The sequence below is a fragment of the Salmo salar genome, chromosome 04 (genome assembly GCF_965601325.2).
Source record: "Salmo salar chromosome 04, fSalSal1, whole genome shotgun sequence".
Lineage (NCBI taxonomy): Eukaryota > Metazoa > Chordata > Actinopteri > Salmoniformes > Salmonidae > Salmo > Salmo salar.
The window spans coordinates 83,899,682-83,914,094 of record NC_138294.1 but is presented as its reverse complement, the minus strand read 5'-3'; the positions used below and the strand labels follow the sequence as shown (position 1 = coordinate 83,914,094).

The following is a 14,413-nucleotide window of genomic DNA, read 5'->3' as shown; positions in this document are numbered from 1 at the left end:
ACATAACAGTATGCCAGTGGAAAGGAGGACAGTAGCAGGAGACTATGAGATGAACATAACAGTATGCCAGTGGAAAGGAGGACAGTAGCAGGAGACTATGAGATGAACATAACAGTATGCCAGTGGAAAGGAGGACAGTAGCAGGAGACTATGAGATGAACATAACAGTATGCCAGTGGAAAGCAGGACAGTAGCAGGAGACTACGAGATGAACATAACAGTATGTCAGTGGAAAGGAGGACAGTAGCAGGAGACTATGAGATGAACATAACAGTATGCCAGTGGAAAGCAGGACAGTAGCAGGAGACTATGAGATGAACATAACAGTATGCCAGTGGAAAGCAGGACAGTAGCAGGAGACTACGAGATGAACATAACAGTATGTCAGTGGAAAGGAGGACAGTAGCAGGAGACTATGAGATGAACATAACAGTATGCCAGTGGAAAGCAGGACAGTAGCAGGAGACTATGAGATGAACATAACAGTATGCCAGTGGAAAGCAGGACAGTAGCAGGAGACTATGAGATGAACATAACAGTATGCCAGTGGAAAGGAGGACAGTAGCAGGAGACTATGAGATGAACATAACAGTATGCCAGTGGAAAGGAGGACAGTAGCAGGAGACTATGAGATGAACATAACAGTATGCCAGTGGAAAGCAGGACAGTAGCAGGAGACTATGAGATGAACATAACAGTATGCCAGTGGAAAGGAGGACAGTAGCAGGAGACTATGAGATGAACATAACAGTATGCCAGTGGAAAGGAGGACAGTAGCAGGAGACTATGAGATGAACATAACAGTATGCCAGTGGAAAGGAGGACAGTAGCAGGAGACTATGAGATGAACATAACAGTATGCCAGTGGAAAGGAGGACAGTAGCAGGAGACTATGAGATGAACATAACAGTATGCCAGTGGAAAGCAGGACAGTAGCAGGAGACTACGAGATGAACATAACAGTATGCCAGTGGAAAGGAGGACAGTAGCAGGAGACTATGAGATGAACATAACAGTATGCCAGTGGAAAGCAGGACAGTAGCAGGAGACTATGAGATGAACATAACAGTATGCCAGTGGAAAGCAGGACAGTAGCAGGAGACTATGAGATGAACATAACAGTATGCCAGTGGAAAGGAGGACAGTAGCAGGAGACTATGAGATGAACATAACAGTATGCCAGTGGAAAGGAGGACAGTAGCAGGAGACTATGAGATGAACATAACAGTATGCCAGTGGAAAGGAGGACAGTAGCAGGAGACTATGAGATGAACATAACAGTATGCCAGTGGAAAGCAGGACAGTAGCAGGAGACTATGAGATGAACATAACAGTATGCCAGTGGAAAGGAGGACAGTAGCAGGAGACTATGAGATGAACATAACAGTATGCCAGTGGAAAGGAGGACAGTAGCAGGAGACTATGAGATGAACATAACAGTATGCCAGTGGAAAGGAGGACAGTAGCAGGAGACTATGAGATGAACATAACAGTATGCCAGTGGAAAGGAGGACAGTAGCAGGAGACTATGAGATGAACATAACAGTATGCCAGTGGAAAGTATGCCAGTGGAAAGGAGGACAGTAGCAGGAGACTATGAGATGAACATAACAGTATGCCAGTGGAAAGGAGGACAGTAGCAGGAGACTATGAGATGAACATAACAGTATGCCAGTGGAAAGGAGGACAGTAGCAGGAGACTATGAGATGAACATAACAGTATGCCAGTGGAAAGGAGGACAGTAGCAGGAGACTATGAGATGAACATAACAGTATGCCAGTGGAAAGGAGGACAGTAGCAGGAGACTATGAGATGAACATAACAGTATGCCAGTGGAAAGCAGGACAGTAGCAGGAGACTATGAGATGAACATAACAGTATGCCAGTGGAAAGGAGGACAGTAGCAGGAGACTATGAGATGAACATAACAGTATGCCAGTGGAAAGGAGGACAGTAGCAGGAGACTATGAGATGAACATAACAGTATGCCAGTGGAAAGGAGGACAGTAGCAGGAGACTATGAGATGAACATAACAGTATGCCAGTGGAAAGCAGGACAGTAGCAGGAGACTATGAGATGAACATAACACTATGCCAGTGGAAAGGAGGACAGTAGCAGGAGACTATGAGATGAACATAACAGTATGCCAGTGGAAAGGAGGACAGTAGCAGGTGACTATGAGATGAACATAACAGTATGCCAGTGGAAAGGAGGACAGTAGCAGGAGACTATGAGATGAACATAACAGTATGCCAGTGGAAAGGAGGACAGTAGCAGGAGACTATGGGATGAACATAACAGTATGCCAGTGGAAAGCAGGACAGTAGCAGGAGACTACGAGATGAACATAACAGTATGCCAGTGGAAAGGAGGACAGTAGCAGGAGACTATGAGATGAACATAACAGTATGCCAGTGGAAAGGAGGACAGTAGCAGGAGACTATGAGATGAACATAACAGTATGCCAGTGGAAAGGAGGACAGTAGCAGGAGACTATGGGATGAACATAACAGTATGCCAGTGGAAAGCAGGACAGTAGCAGGAGACTACGAGATGAACATAACAGTATGCCAGTGGAAAGGAGGACAGTAGCAGGAGACTACGAGATGAACATAACAGTATGCCAGTGGAAAGGAGGACAGTAGCAGGAGACTATGAGATGAACATAACAGTATGCCAGTGGAAAGCAGGACAGTAGCAGGAGACTATGAGATGAACATAACAGTATGCCAGTGGAAAGGAGGACAGTAGCAGGAGACTATGAGATGAACATAACAGTATGCCAGTGGAAAGGAGGACAGTAGCAGGAGACTACGAGATGAACATAACAGTATGCCAGTGGAAAGGAGGACAGTAGCAGGAGACTATGAGATGAACATAACAGTATGCCAGTGGAAAGCAGGACAGTAGCAGGAGACTACGAGATGAACATAACAGTATGCCAGGGGAAAGCAGGACAGTAGCAGGAGACTACGAGATGAACATAACAGTATGCCAGTGGAAAGCAGGACAGTAGCAGGTCATTCTGGGTATTGGTAATTCTGTTAACGACTTGGTGTTTTCATCACTTAATAAACCATAAACCAAACTGTTATCAGTAAAAACACTATATCTAATTGGTAGATCTACCTTTACTTGTTACTTCTGTGAACTTTCATTATCCTGCCTCCTCATGGAGAGAAATTTGAAAATATCTTTAAGACATGTGGGTTTTTGATATCAGAATGACAAGACGCTAGGCAATATTTCTTAAACTTTCAGAAGGCAAATTATTTCAGCAAAACTACATATCAATATTGGGGTATTCAACATTCTATAAATACTTATATGAGATGGCAGGGATATTCAACATTATATAGATATTTATATGAGATGGCAGGGATATTCAACATTATATAGATATTTATATGAGATGGCAGGGATATTCAACATTGTCACGTCCTGACAATGGTAAGCTGTTATTTTCTATGGTAGAGTAGGTCAGGGCGTGACAGGGGGGTTTTCTAGTTAAGTTTTTCTATGTTGTTGTCACGTCCTGGCCAGTATAAGGGTTAATTGTTATTGTAGTTTGGTCAGGACGTGGCAGAGGGTATTTGGTTTATGTGGTTCGGGGTGGTGTTTTTTCTAAAAGGGCATTTGATTTATGTATTCCGGGGTTTTTGGGCACTGTTCCTGTTTATGTAATTCTATGTTTAGTCTAGGTAATCTGTTTCTATGTTGAGTTAATTGGGGTGGACTTCCAATTGAAGGCAGCTGTGTGGTGTTGCCTTTGATTGGAAGTCCTATATTAGTTGGGTGTGTTTGTCTGTGTATTTGTGGGAGATTGTTTCTTGTCTAGCATGTATGAGCCTGAGAAGACTGTCGGTATATCGTGTTCATTTTGATTTAATAAATGTTCAAAATGAACAAACACAGTCCTGCTGCATTTTGGTCCTCCTTCACCGACGATAACTGTGACAGTTGTTATGTTCTAGTTTTGTATTTCTATGTTGGGTTGTTCTAGTATTGTATTTCTATGTTGGGCTGTGTTTGGGATGATCTCCAATTAAAGGCAGCTGGTCATCGTTGTCTCTAATTGGAGGTCATATTTAAGTTGGTGTTTGTCCCACCTGGGTTTGTGGGAGATTAATTTTGAGTAGTATATGGCTCACCTCTGTGTCATGGTTTGTTGTTTTTTGTCATTCAGTTTATTTATGTATTGCATAGTTTCGCAGTATAAATAAAATGTGGAACGACACACACGCTGCGCTTTGGTCCGCTCATTCCTACGACAACTGTGACAAACATCTTATAAATATTGCTATGAGATGGCAGGGGTATTCAACATTATTGTGTTTTGATGTATTTCTAAAATCTTGTAAGACTTTTCTGGTCGATGTCACTACTGTAAGAGATAAGAGCGTCTGCTAAATGACTAAAACGTAAAATGTAAATGTGTTTTATAGACACTTAGCTTTCATGTGCCATCAAATGTGATGTGCTACTAGGAACTTCATGTGTTAGAGCTTATGGGGCTTTTAACATGGAAATGCCCTAAAGCACCCGAGTATGCCTCCGTCAGAGACAATGCAACAACACTTTCAGTAGGAAAGAAGGACACAGGTTTAGCTCTCCTGGAAAGTGCAGTAGCTAGGCAGTTTAGCGACGAGGGTGACTACAGAGGGGAGAGACTGGGCGAGAGAAATGACAGTTAAGCGTGTGTTATGTGTCGTAGCTGTATGAAGCCAGTGGCATCTGCCTGTCTGCTGGTTCAGCTTTTATGGGTATTTCAGCTCGTTTTCTCGTTTCTCATCTCACTGGCTGGGCTGCTCAGTATGATTTATCAGTATGATTTATCTGCTTTCTGTTGATATAGCCCTGAATCAATCAAAGCCATGTGCAAGATGGAAATCAAAATGGGAAAGACCAGCATTCTCTTTGTGCTATCTTGCATATTTCAGGATTGACATTAAGAAAAGACAAAATGTTTAGAAAACTAAACTTGAATTCTGAATAGCAAAAATCGGATTGTCTCATGTTCCATCTTGAAATACTTTGTTGTACCCTGCACTACTCTGACACCTGCAAAACTCGGCCCATAAATCTGTTACTGCACACGCAAGGAGTTGTTCCACTGCTACAAACAGCATAACCAGCCATTAAGAAAGCGGGTGGAATCCCAATAGTTTATAGACAATGTTTGCCGATTAAAATGCTGATACTATTACTAATAATAATAAGTAACCTGATCAATCACTCTCTAAATGAATTATTGCGTATCGATCAATATTTACTCGTGTGGTTGATATGGAATGGTCATCCTAATGCTGTTCGTGATCTCTTGTTGTTTAAGTTGACCAGGAGGATAAGCCTATTTCCCTGTGGGAATTGTGTCACCGACTCCACTCTGGAATTAAAGACCCGCGCTTCTAAAGCAGCTGGATGTGCGTAGCTTCTGTGACTTATTCCGGATAGATAGAAATGAACATATCCATAACTGCATTGTGCGTTCTCTAATATATGAACATCTCGATAATGCCACACCACTGGCACACTACAGTACAGGTTAACGCAAGACATTCCTTCTATTCTACTCTCTTTTCTGAGAGACTGCAGACCTACAGTAATTAGTATTGACCAACAGTTATTGTCATTTCAACCATATGACTAGTCAGTAACACACCAGTTGTCCCTAAAAAGCCATGCACCGCAACCCCAAAACGGTGTACTAAATTTGAACAATTCCGATGATAGCCGATATGGCGCCGGTGGAACACCGGTTCGCATTCTATAGCCTAGATTTTCTTTAAAGCGATATATGTATTAATTCAATATGGATAGATACCTTCAGTTGCATAGTTGTGGTCCCGGAGGAAGCTGTTGTTGATTTTGCGGGTGTCAATTTCTTCATCCATTTGTGCTTTTATTTTGTAAACCAGAAACAGAGAAACAGGTATCCATGGTCCTGAAACATCGCTTCAGCACAGGGTCGGTGCGAGCTGCACGCTGTTCGTCATGATTCGACCCTTTCCAGAAATAAGAACGTGAAAAAGAGGCAGAAACCTCACCGTTCGTATCAATGTGGTAGGAGGGAAATGCCTGTCCCTTCGAGACGTTGGAAGGTGTGGCGTTGGATGTCAGGCACGATTAAAGTGTGAGAAAACGAACTCTAAAACCAACAGAAAGATTATAGCTGCGCATTTTCCTCTCCATTGCCAGATGCGCCATAAATCAGTGCAGGCAGAGCAGGGTGTGTGAGCAGGTCGTTATTTAGCCTCAGTCCGCTTGCATAGCGGGGTCAGTTTCCTCTTGTCGTCTAGGATCACTGGGTTTCGCCTCGATGTGTGACTTTGCCGCCAAACCGTACCGGGTGCTCCACTGCTGCCTGCAAGGGTCTCTCTCTGCCTGTCAGTCACTCCCTCTCACAGAGACACCATCTTGGCTCCCTGTGCTCCACTGCTGCCTGCAAGGGTCTCTCTCTGTCTGTCAGTCACTCCCTCTCACAGAGACACCATCTTGGCTCCCTGTGACCCACTGCTGCCTGCAAGGGCCTCTCTCTGTCTGTCAGTCACTCCCTCTCACAGCGACGCCATCTTGGCTCCCTGTGACCCACTGCTTCCTGCAAGGGTCTCTCTCTGTCAGTCACTTCCTCTCACAGCGACGCCATCTTGGCTCCCTGTGCTCCCTGCAAGGTTCTCTCTCTGTATGTCAGTCACTCCCTCTCACAGCGACACCATCTTGGCTCCCTGTGCTCCCTGCAAGGTTCTCTCTCTGTGTCAGTCACTCCCTCTCACAGCGACGCCATCTTGGCTCCCTGTGCTCCCTGCAAGGTTCTCTCTCTGTGTCAGTCACTCCCTCTCACAGCGACGCCATCTTGGCTCCCTGTGCTCCCTGCAAGGTTCTCTCTCTGTGTCAGTCACTCCCTCTCACAGCGACGCCATCTTGGCTCCCTGTGCTCCCTGCAAGGTTCTCTCTCTGTATGTCAGTCACTTCCTCTCACAGCGACGCCATCTTGGCTCCCTGTGCTCCCTGCAAGGTTCTCTCTCTGTATGTCAGTCACTCCCTCTCACAGCGACGCCATCTTGGCTCCCTGTGCTCCACTGCTGCAACTGCTCCACTTGTGCATTGCGTTATTGGCTCCTCCCCGACAGGTTGCCTCTTTCGACCTGCGTCAGCATCACAGGGATATTTGCGAACATGCGGGGAGAGTGTGCACGGATGCACCCTTCATATCAGGGGGACATGGTGGTCAAACTTCAACAGATTCGCTCAATTTGATCTCCAAAAACATCAAAACAAAAAGGATAGCTTCCTAATCCTTCCTGATAATTGTTGCCCCAAAAAGTGTGTGTGTCTGTGTCTGTGTGTTTTCTCATTTGTGTTCTCTCACAAACCCAATTTCCAATTACATTTCCCCTGGTTGAATTTGGACAAGGTGGTTAGGGTGGGTGTCTGTCTGAGATGTTCCCCTGCCAATCCTGCCCCTACATGTTGAAACATTCTGCTATAGCAAAGGTTATTTAACAGCCCACTACCCTTCAGCTAGGTCGGAATAAATCACCTTCATTATCTACATCCCCCAATAATGAGGGTCACTCATGCATACAATGAATAGAAGTTCAATCCACACCAAAACCTGTGACCAGTTGAATATCCCAATGTGATTGTCCCCTCACCATGACAAACATATACCCTCAACCCCTAATCCTTTTAGGAGGTAGTTCTCATCAGCCCATGAATCATCTGTATTCACATTCACTCTAAATGCCATAGAATCTGTCTTTGCCTTCATGCTGGGCTTAACTAACTATTATGATCATTCTATTTGGGTGCTGAAGCATATATGGAAAAGGGAGAGAGAATTAAAAAGGCATTGATTTCCAGAATCACCACACATTGATGTGCTCTGTAAGGGGGAGACTGAGAGACTGGGACACTGGGAGACTGGGAGACTGGGAGTCTGGGAGACTGGGAGTCTGGGAGACTGGAAGACTGGGAGACTGGGAGTCTGGGAGACTGGGAGTCTGGGAGACTGGGAGACTGAGAGACTGGGAGTCTGGGAGACTGGGAGTCTGGGAGACTGGGAAACTGGGAGACTGAGAGACTGGGAGTCTGGGAATCTGGGAGTCTGGGAGACTGGGAGACTGGGAGTCTGGGAGTCTGGGAGACTGGGAGACTGGGAGTCTGGGAGTCTGGGAGACTGGGAGACTGAGAGACTGGGAGTCTGGGAGTCTGGGAGACTGGGAGACTGGGAGTCTGGGAGACTGAGAGACTGGGAGACTGGAAGTCTGGGAGACTGAGAGACTGGGAGACTGGGAGACTGGGAGACGGAGAGACGGGGAGACTGGGAGACTGGGAGACTGGGGGTCTGGGAGACTGAGAGACTGGGAGACTGGGCGACTGGGAGTCTGGGAGACTGAGAGACTGGGAGACTGGGAGACTGGGAGACTGGGAGACTGGGAGACAGAGACTGGGAGACTGGGAGATTGAGAGACTGAGACTGGGAGACTGGGAGACTGGGAGATTGAGAGACTGGGAGACTGGGAGTCTGGGAGACTGGGAGACAGAGAATGGGAGACTGAGACTGGGAGACTGGGAGACTGAGAGACTGAGAGACTGGGAGACTGGGAGACTGGGAGACTGGGAGACTGAGAGACTGGGAGACTGGGAGACAGAGAATGGGAGACTGAGACTGGGAGACTGGGAGACTGAGAGACTGGGAGTCTGGGAGACTGGGAGACTGAGACTGGGAGACTGGGAGACTGAGAGACTGAGAGACTGGGAGACTGGGAGACTGGGAGACTGAGAGACTGGGAGACTGGGAGACTGGGAGACAGAATGGGAGACTGAGACTGGGAGACTGGGAGACTGAGAGACTGGGAGTCTGGGAGTCTGGGAGACTGGGAGACTGGGAGTCTGAGAGACTGGGAGTCTGGGAGACGGGGAGACTGGGAGAATGGGAGTCTGGGAGTCTGGGAGACTGAGAGACTGGGAGACTGGGAGTCTGGGAGACTGAGAGACTGGGAGACTGGGAGTCTGGGAGACTGGGAGACTGGGAGTCTGGGAGTCTGGGAGACTGGGAGACTGGGAGTCTGGGAGACTGGGAGACTGGGAGACTGAGAGACTGGGAGACTGGGAGTCTGGGAGTCTGAGAGACTGGGAGTCTGGGGGACTGGTAGACTGGGAGACTGGGAGACAGAGACTGGGAGACTGGGAGACTGGGAGCTTGGGAGACTGGGAGACTGGGAGATTGAGAGACTGGGAGACTGGGAGACTGGGAGACTGGGAGTCTGGGAGTCTGGGAGTCTGGAAGTCTGGGAGACTGGGAGACTGGGAGACTGGGAGACAGAGACTGGGAGACTGGGAGATTGAGAGACTGGGAGACTGGGAGAATGGGAGTCTGGGAGTCTGGGAGTCTGGGAGACTGTGAGACTGGGAGACTGGGAGACTGAGAGACTGGGAGACTGGGAGAATGGGAGTCTGGGAGTCTGGGAGTCTGGGAGTCTGGGAGACTGGGAGACTGGGAGACTGGGAGACTGAGAGAGTGGGAGACTGGGAGAATGGGAGTCTGGGAGTCTGGGAGTCTGGGAGTCTGGGAGACTGGGAGACTGGGAGACTGGGAGACTGAGAGACTGGGAGACTGGGAGACAGAGAATGGGAGACTGAGACTGGGAGACTGGGAGACAGAGAGACTGAGAGACTGGGAGACTGGGAGACTGGGAGACTGAGAGACTGGGAGACTGGGAGACTGGGAGACAGACAATGGGAGACTGAGACTGGGAGACTGGGAGACTGAGAGACTGAGAGACTGGGAGACTGGGAGACTGAGAGACTGGGAGACTGGGAGACAGAGAATGGGAGACTGGGAGACAGAGACTGGGAGACTGAGAGACTGAGAGACTGGGAGTCTGGGAGACTGGGAGACTGGGAGTCTGGGAGACTGGGAGTCTGGGAGACGGGGAGACTGGGAGAATGGGAGACTGGGAGTCTGGGAGTCTGGGAGACTGAGAGACTGGGAGACTGGGAGTCTGGGAGACTGAGAGACTGGGAGACTGGGAGTCTGGGAGACTGGGAGACTGGGAGTCTGGGAGTCTGGGAGACTGGGAGACTGGGAGTCTGGGAGACTGGGAGACTGGGAGACTGAGAGACTGGGAGACTGGGAGTCTGGGAGTCTGAGAGACTGGGAGTCTGGGGGACTGGTAGACTGGGAGACTGGGAGACAGAGACTGGGAGACTGGGAGACTGGGAGCTTGGGAGACTGGGAGACTGGGAGATTGAGAGACTGGGAGACTGGGAGACTGGGAGACTGGGAGTCTGGGAGTCTGGGAGTCTGGAAGTCTGGGAGACTGGGAGACTGGGAGACTGGGAGACAGAGACTGGGAGACTGGGAGATTGAGAGACTGGGAGACTGGGAGAATGGGAGTCTGGGAGTCTGGGAGTCTGGGAGACTGTGAGACTGGGAGACTGGGAGACTGAGAGACTGGGAGACTGGGAGAATGGGAGTCTGGGAGTCTGGGAGTCTGGGAGTCTGGGAGACTGGGAGACTGGGAGACTGGGAGACTGAGAGAGTGGGAGACTGGGAGAATGGGAGTCTGGGAGTCTGGGAGTCTGGGAGTCTGGGAGACTGGGAGACTGGGAGACTGGGAGACTGAGAGACTGGGAGACTGGGAGACAGAGAATGGGAGACTGAGACTGGGAGACTGGGAGACAGAGAGACTGAGAGACTGGGAGACTGGGAGACTGGGAGACTGAGAGACTGGGAGACTGGGAGACTGGGAGACAGACAATGGGAGACTGAGACTGGGAGACTGGGAGACTGAGAGACTGAGAGACTGGGAGACTGGGAGACTGAGAGACTGGGAGACTGGGAGACAGAGAATGGGAGACTGGGAGACAGAGACTGGGAGACTGAGAGACTGAGAGACTGGGAGTCTGGGAGACTGGGAGACTGGGAGTCTGGGAGTCTGGGAGACTGGGAGACTGGGAGTCTGGGAGACTGGGAGACTGGGAGACTGAGAGACTGGGAGACTGGGAGTCTGGGAGTCTGGGAGACTGGGAGACTGAGAGAGTGGGAGTCTGGGAGACTGGGAGACTGGGATACTGGGAGACAGAGACTGGGAGTCTGGGAGACTGGGAGCTTGGGAGACTGGGAGACTGGGAGACTGGGAGACTGGGAGTCTGGGAGTCTGGGAGTCTGGAAGTCTGGGGGACTGGGAGACTGGGAGACTGGAAGACAGAGACTGGGAGACTGGGAGATTGAGAGACTGGGAGACTGGGAGAATGGGAGTCTGGGAGTCTGGGAGTCTGGGAGTCTGGGAGACTGGGAGACTGGGAGACTGGGAGATTGAGAGACTGGGAGACTGGGAGAATGGGAGTCTGGGAGTCTGGGAGTCTGGGAGTCTGGGAGACTGGGAGACTGGGAGACTGGGAGACTGAGAGACTGGGAGACTGGGAGACTGGGAGACAGAGAATGGGAGACTGAGACTGGGAGACTGGGAGACTGAGAGACTGAGAGACTGGGAGACTGGGAGACTGGGAGTCTGGGAGTCTGGGAGTCTGGAAGTCTGGGAGTCTGGAAGTCTGGGAGACTGGGAGACTGGGAGACTGGGAGACTGGGAGATTGAGAGACTGGGAGACTGGGAGTCTGGGAGTCTGGGAGTCTGGGAGACTGGGAGACAGAGAATGGGAGACTGAGATTGGGAGACTGGGAGACTGAGAGACTGAGAGACTGGGAGACTGGGAGACTGGGAGACTGGGAGACTGAGAGACTGGGAGACTGGGAGACAGAGAATGGGAGACTGAGACTGGGAGACTGGGAGACTGAGAGACTGGGAGTCTGGGAGACTGGGAGACTGAGACTGGGAGACAGGGAGACTGAGAGACTGAGAGACTGGGAGACTGGGAGACTGGGAGACTGGGAGACTGGGAGACAGAATGGGAGACTGAGACTGGGAGAATGGGAGACTGAGAGACTGGGAGTCTGGGAGTCTGGGAGTCTGGGAGACTGGGAGACTGGGAGTCTGAGAGACTGGGAGTCTGGGAGATGGGGAGACTGGGAGACTGGGAGACTGGGAGTCTGGGAGTCTGGGAGACTGAGAGACTGGGAGACTGGGAGTCTGGGAGACTGAGAGACTGGGAGACTGGGAGTCTGGGAGACTGGGAGACTGGGAGTCTGGGAGTCTGGGAGACTGGGAGACTGGGAGTCTGGGAGACTGGGAGACTGGGAGACTGAGAGACTGGGAGACTGGGAGTCTGGGAGTCTGAGAGACAGGGAGTCTGGGAGACTGGGAGACTGGGAGACTGGGAGACAGAGACTGGGTGACTGGGAGACTGGGAGCTTGGGAGACTGGGAGACTGGGAGATTGAGAGACTGGGAGACTGGGAGACTGGGAGTCTGGGAGTCTGGGAGTCTGGAAGTCTGGGAGACTGGGAGACTGGGAGACTGGGAGACAGAGACTGGGAGACTGGGAGATTGAGAGACTGGGAGACTGGGAGAATGGGAGTCTGGGAGTCTGGGAGACTGGGAGACTGGGAGACTGGGAGACTGAGAGACTGGGAGACTGGGAATCTGGGAGTCTGGGAGTCTGGGAGTCTGGGAGTCTGGGAGACTGGGAGACTGGGAGACTGGGAGACTGAGAGACTGGGAGACTGGGAGACTGGGAGACAGAGAATGGGAGACTGAGACTGGGAGACTGGGAGACTGAGAGACTGAGAGACTGGGAGACTGGGAGACTGGGAGACTGAGAGACTGGGAGACTGGGAGACTGGGAGACAGAGAATGGGAGACTGAGACTGGGAGACTGGGAGACTGAGAGACTGAGAGACTGGGAGACTGGGAGACTGAGAGACTGGGAGACTGGGAGACTGGGAGACAGAGAATGGGAGACTGGGAGACAGAGACTGGGAGACTGAGAGACTGGGAGACTGGGAGTCTGGGAGACTGGGAGACTGGGAGTCTGGGAGTCTGGGAGACTGGGAGACTGGGAGTCTGGGAGACTGGGAGACTGGGAGACTGAGAGACTGGGAGACTGGGAGTCTGGGAGTCTGGGAGACTGGGAGACTGGGAGACTGAGAGACTGGGAGTCTGGGAGACTGGGAGACTGGGAGACTGGGAGACAGAGACTGGGAGTCTGGGAGACTGGGAGCTTGGGAGACTGGGAGACTGGGAGACTGGGAGACTGGGAGACTGGAAGACAGAGACTGGGAGACTGGGAGATTGAGAGACTGGGAGACTGGGAGAATGGGAGTCTGGGAGTCTGGGAGTCTGGGAGACTGGGAGACTGGGAGACTGGGAGACTGAGAGACTGGGAGACTGGGAGAATGGGAGTCTGGGAGTCTGGGAGTCTGGGAGTCTGGGAGACTGGGAGACTGGGAGACTGGGAGACTGAGAGACTGGGAGACTGGGAAACTGGGAGACAGAGAATGGGAGACTGAGACTGGGAGACTGGGAGACTGAGAGACTGAGAGACTGGGAGACTGGGAGACTGGGAGACTGAGAGACTGGGAGACTGGGAGACAGAGAATGGGAGACTGAGACTGGGAGACTGGGAGACTGAGAGACTGGGAGACTGGGAGACTGAGAGACTGGGAGACTGGGAGACTGGGAGACAGAGAATTGGAGACTGGGAGACAGAGACTGGGAGACTGAGAGACTGGGAGACTGAGAGACTGGGAGACTGGGAGACTGGGAGACAGAGACTGGGAGACTGGGAGACAGAGACTGGGAGACGGGGAGACTGAGAGACTGGGAGACTGAGAGACTGGGAGACTGGGAGACAGAGAATGGGAGACTGGGAGACAGCGACTGGGAGACTGAGAGACTGGGAGACTGGGAGACTGGGAGATTGAGAGATTGAGAGACTGGGAGATTGAGAGACTGGGAGTCTGGGAGACTGGGAGACTGGGAGACTGAGAGACTGAGAGACAGGGAGATTGGGAGACAGAGACTGAGAGACTGGGAGACTGGGAGACTGAGAGACAGAGACTGGGAGACTGGGACACTGAGAGACTGAGACTGGGAGACTGAGACTGGGAGACTGAGACTGGGAAAGACTGAGACTGGGAGACTGTGACTGGGAGACAGAGACTGGGAGACTGAGACTGGGAGACTGAGAGACTGGGAGACTGAGAGACTGGGAGACTGAGAGACTGGGAGACTGAGAGACTGGGAGACTGAGAGACTGGGAGACTGGGAGACTGGGAGACTGAGAGACAGGGAGACTGGGAGACTGGGAGACTGAGAGACTGGGAGATAGAGAATGGGAGACTGGGAGACTGGGAGACTGAGAGACTGGGAGACTGAGAGACTGGGAGACTGGGAGACTGGGAGATTGAGAGATTGAGAGACTGGAAGATTGAGAGACTGGGAGTCTGGGAGACTGGGAGACTGTGAGACTGGGAGTCTGTGAGACTGGGAGACAGAGACTGAGAGA

General features: G+C 50.9%; 1 protein-coding gene across 1 annotated transcript in view; it reads right to left on the bottom strand.

Annotated features, from left to right (window-relative positions):
- LOC106603879 (serine/threonine-protein phosphatase 2A 55 kDa regulatory subunit B beta isoform) overlaps window positions 1-7,049 on the bottom strand; it is a 91,258-nt gene extending 84,209 nt beyond the window's left edge. Inside the window, exon 1 of the mRNA XM_014198091.3 lies at window positions 5,827-7,049. Coding sequence (XP_014053566.1) covers window positions 5,827-5,896 — 70 coding nt within the window. The 5' untranslated portion in view covers window positions 5,897-7,049. The remainder of the gene's footprint in view (window positions 1-5,826) is intronic.
- Window positions 7,050-14,413: the final 7,364 nt, after the last annotated feature.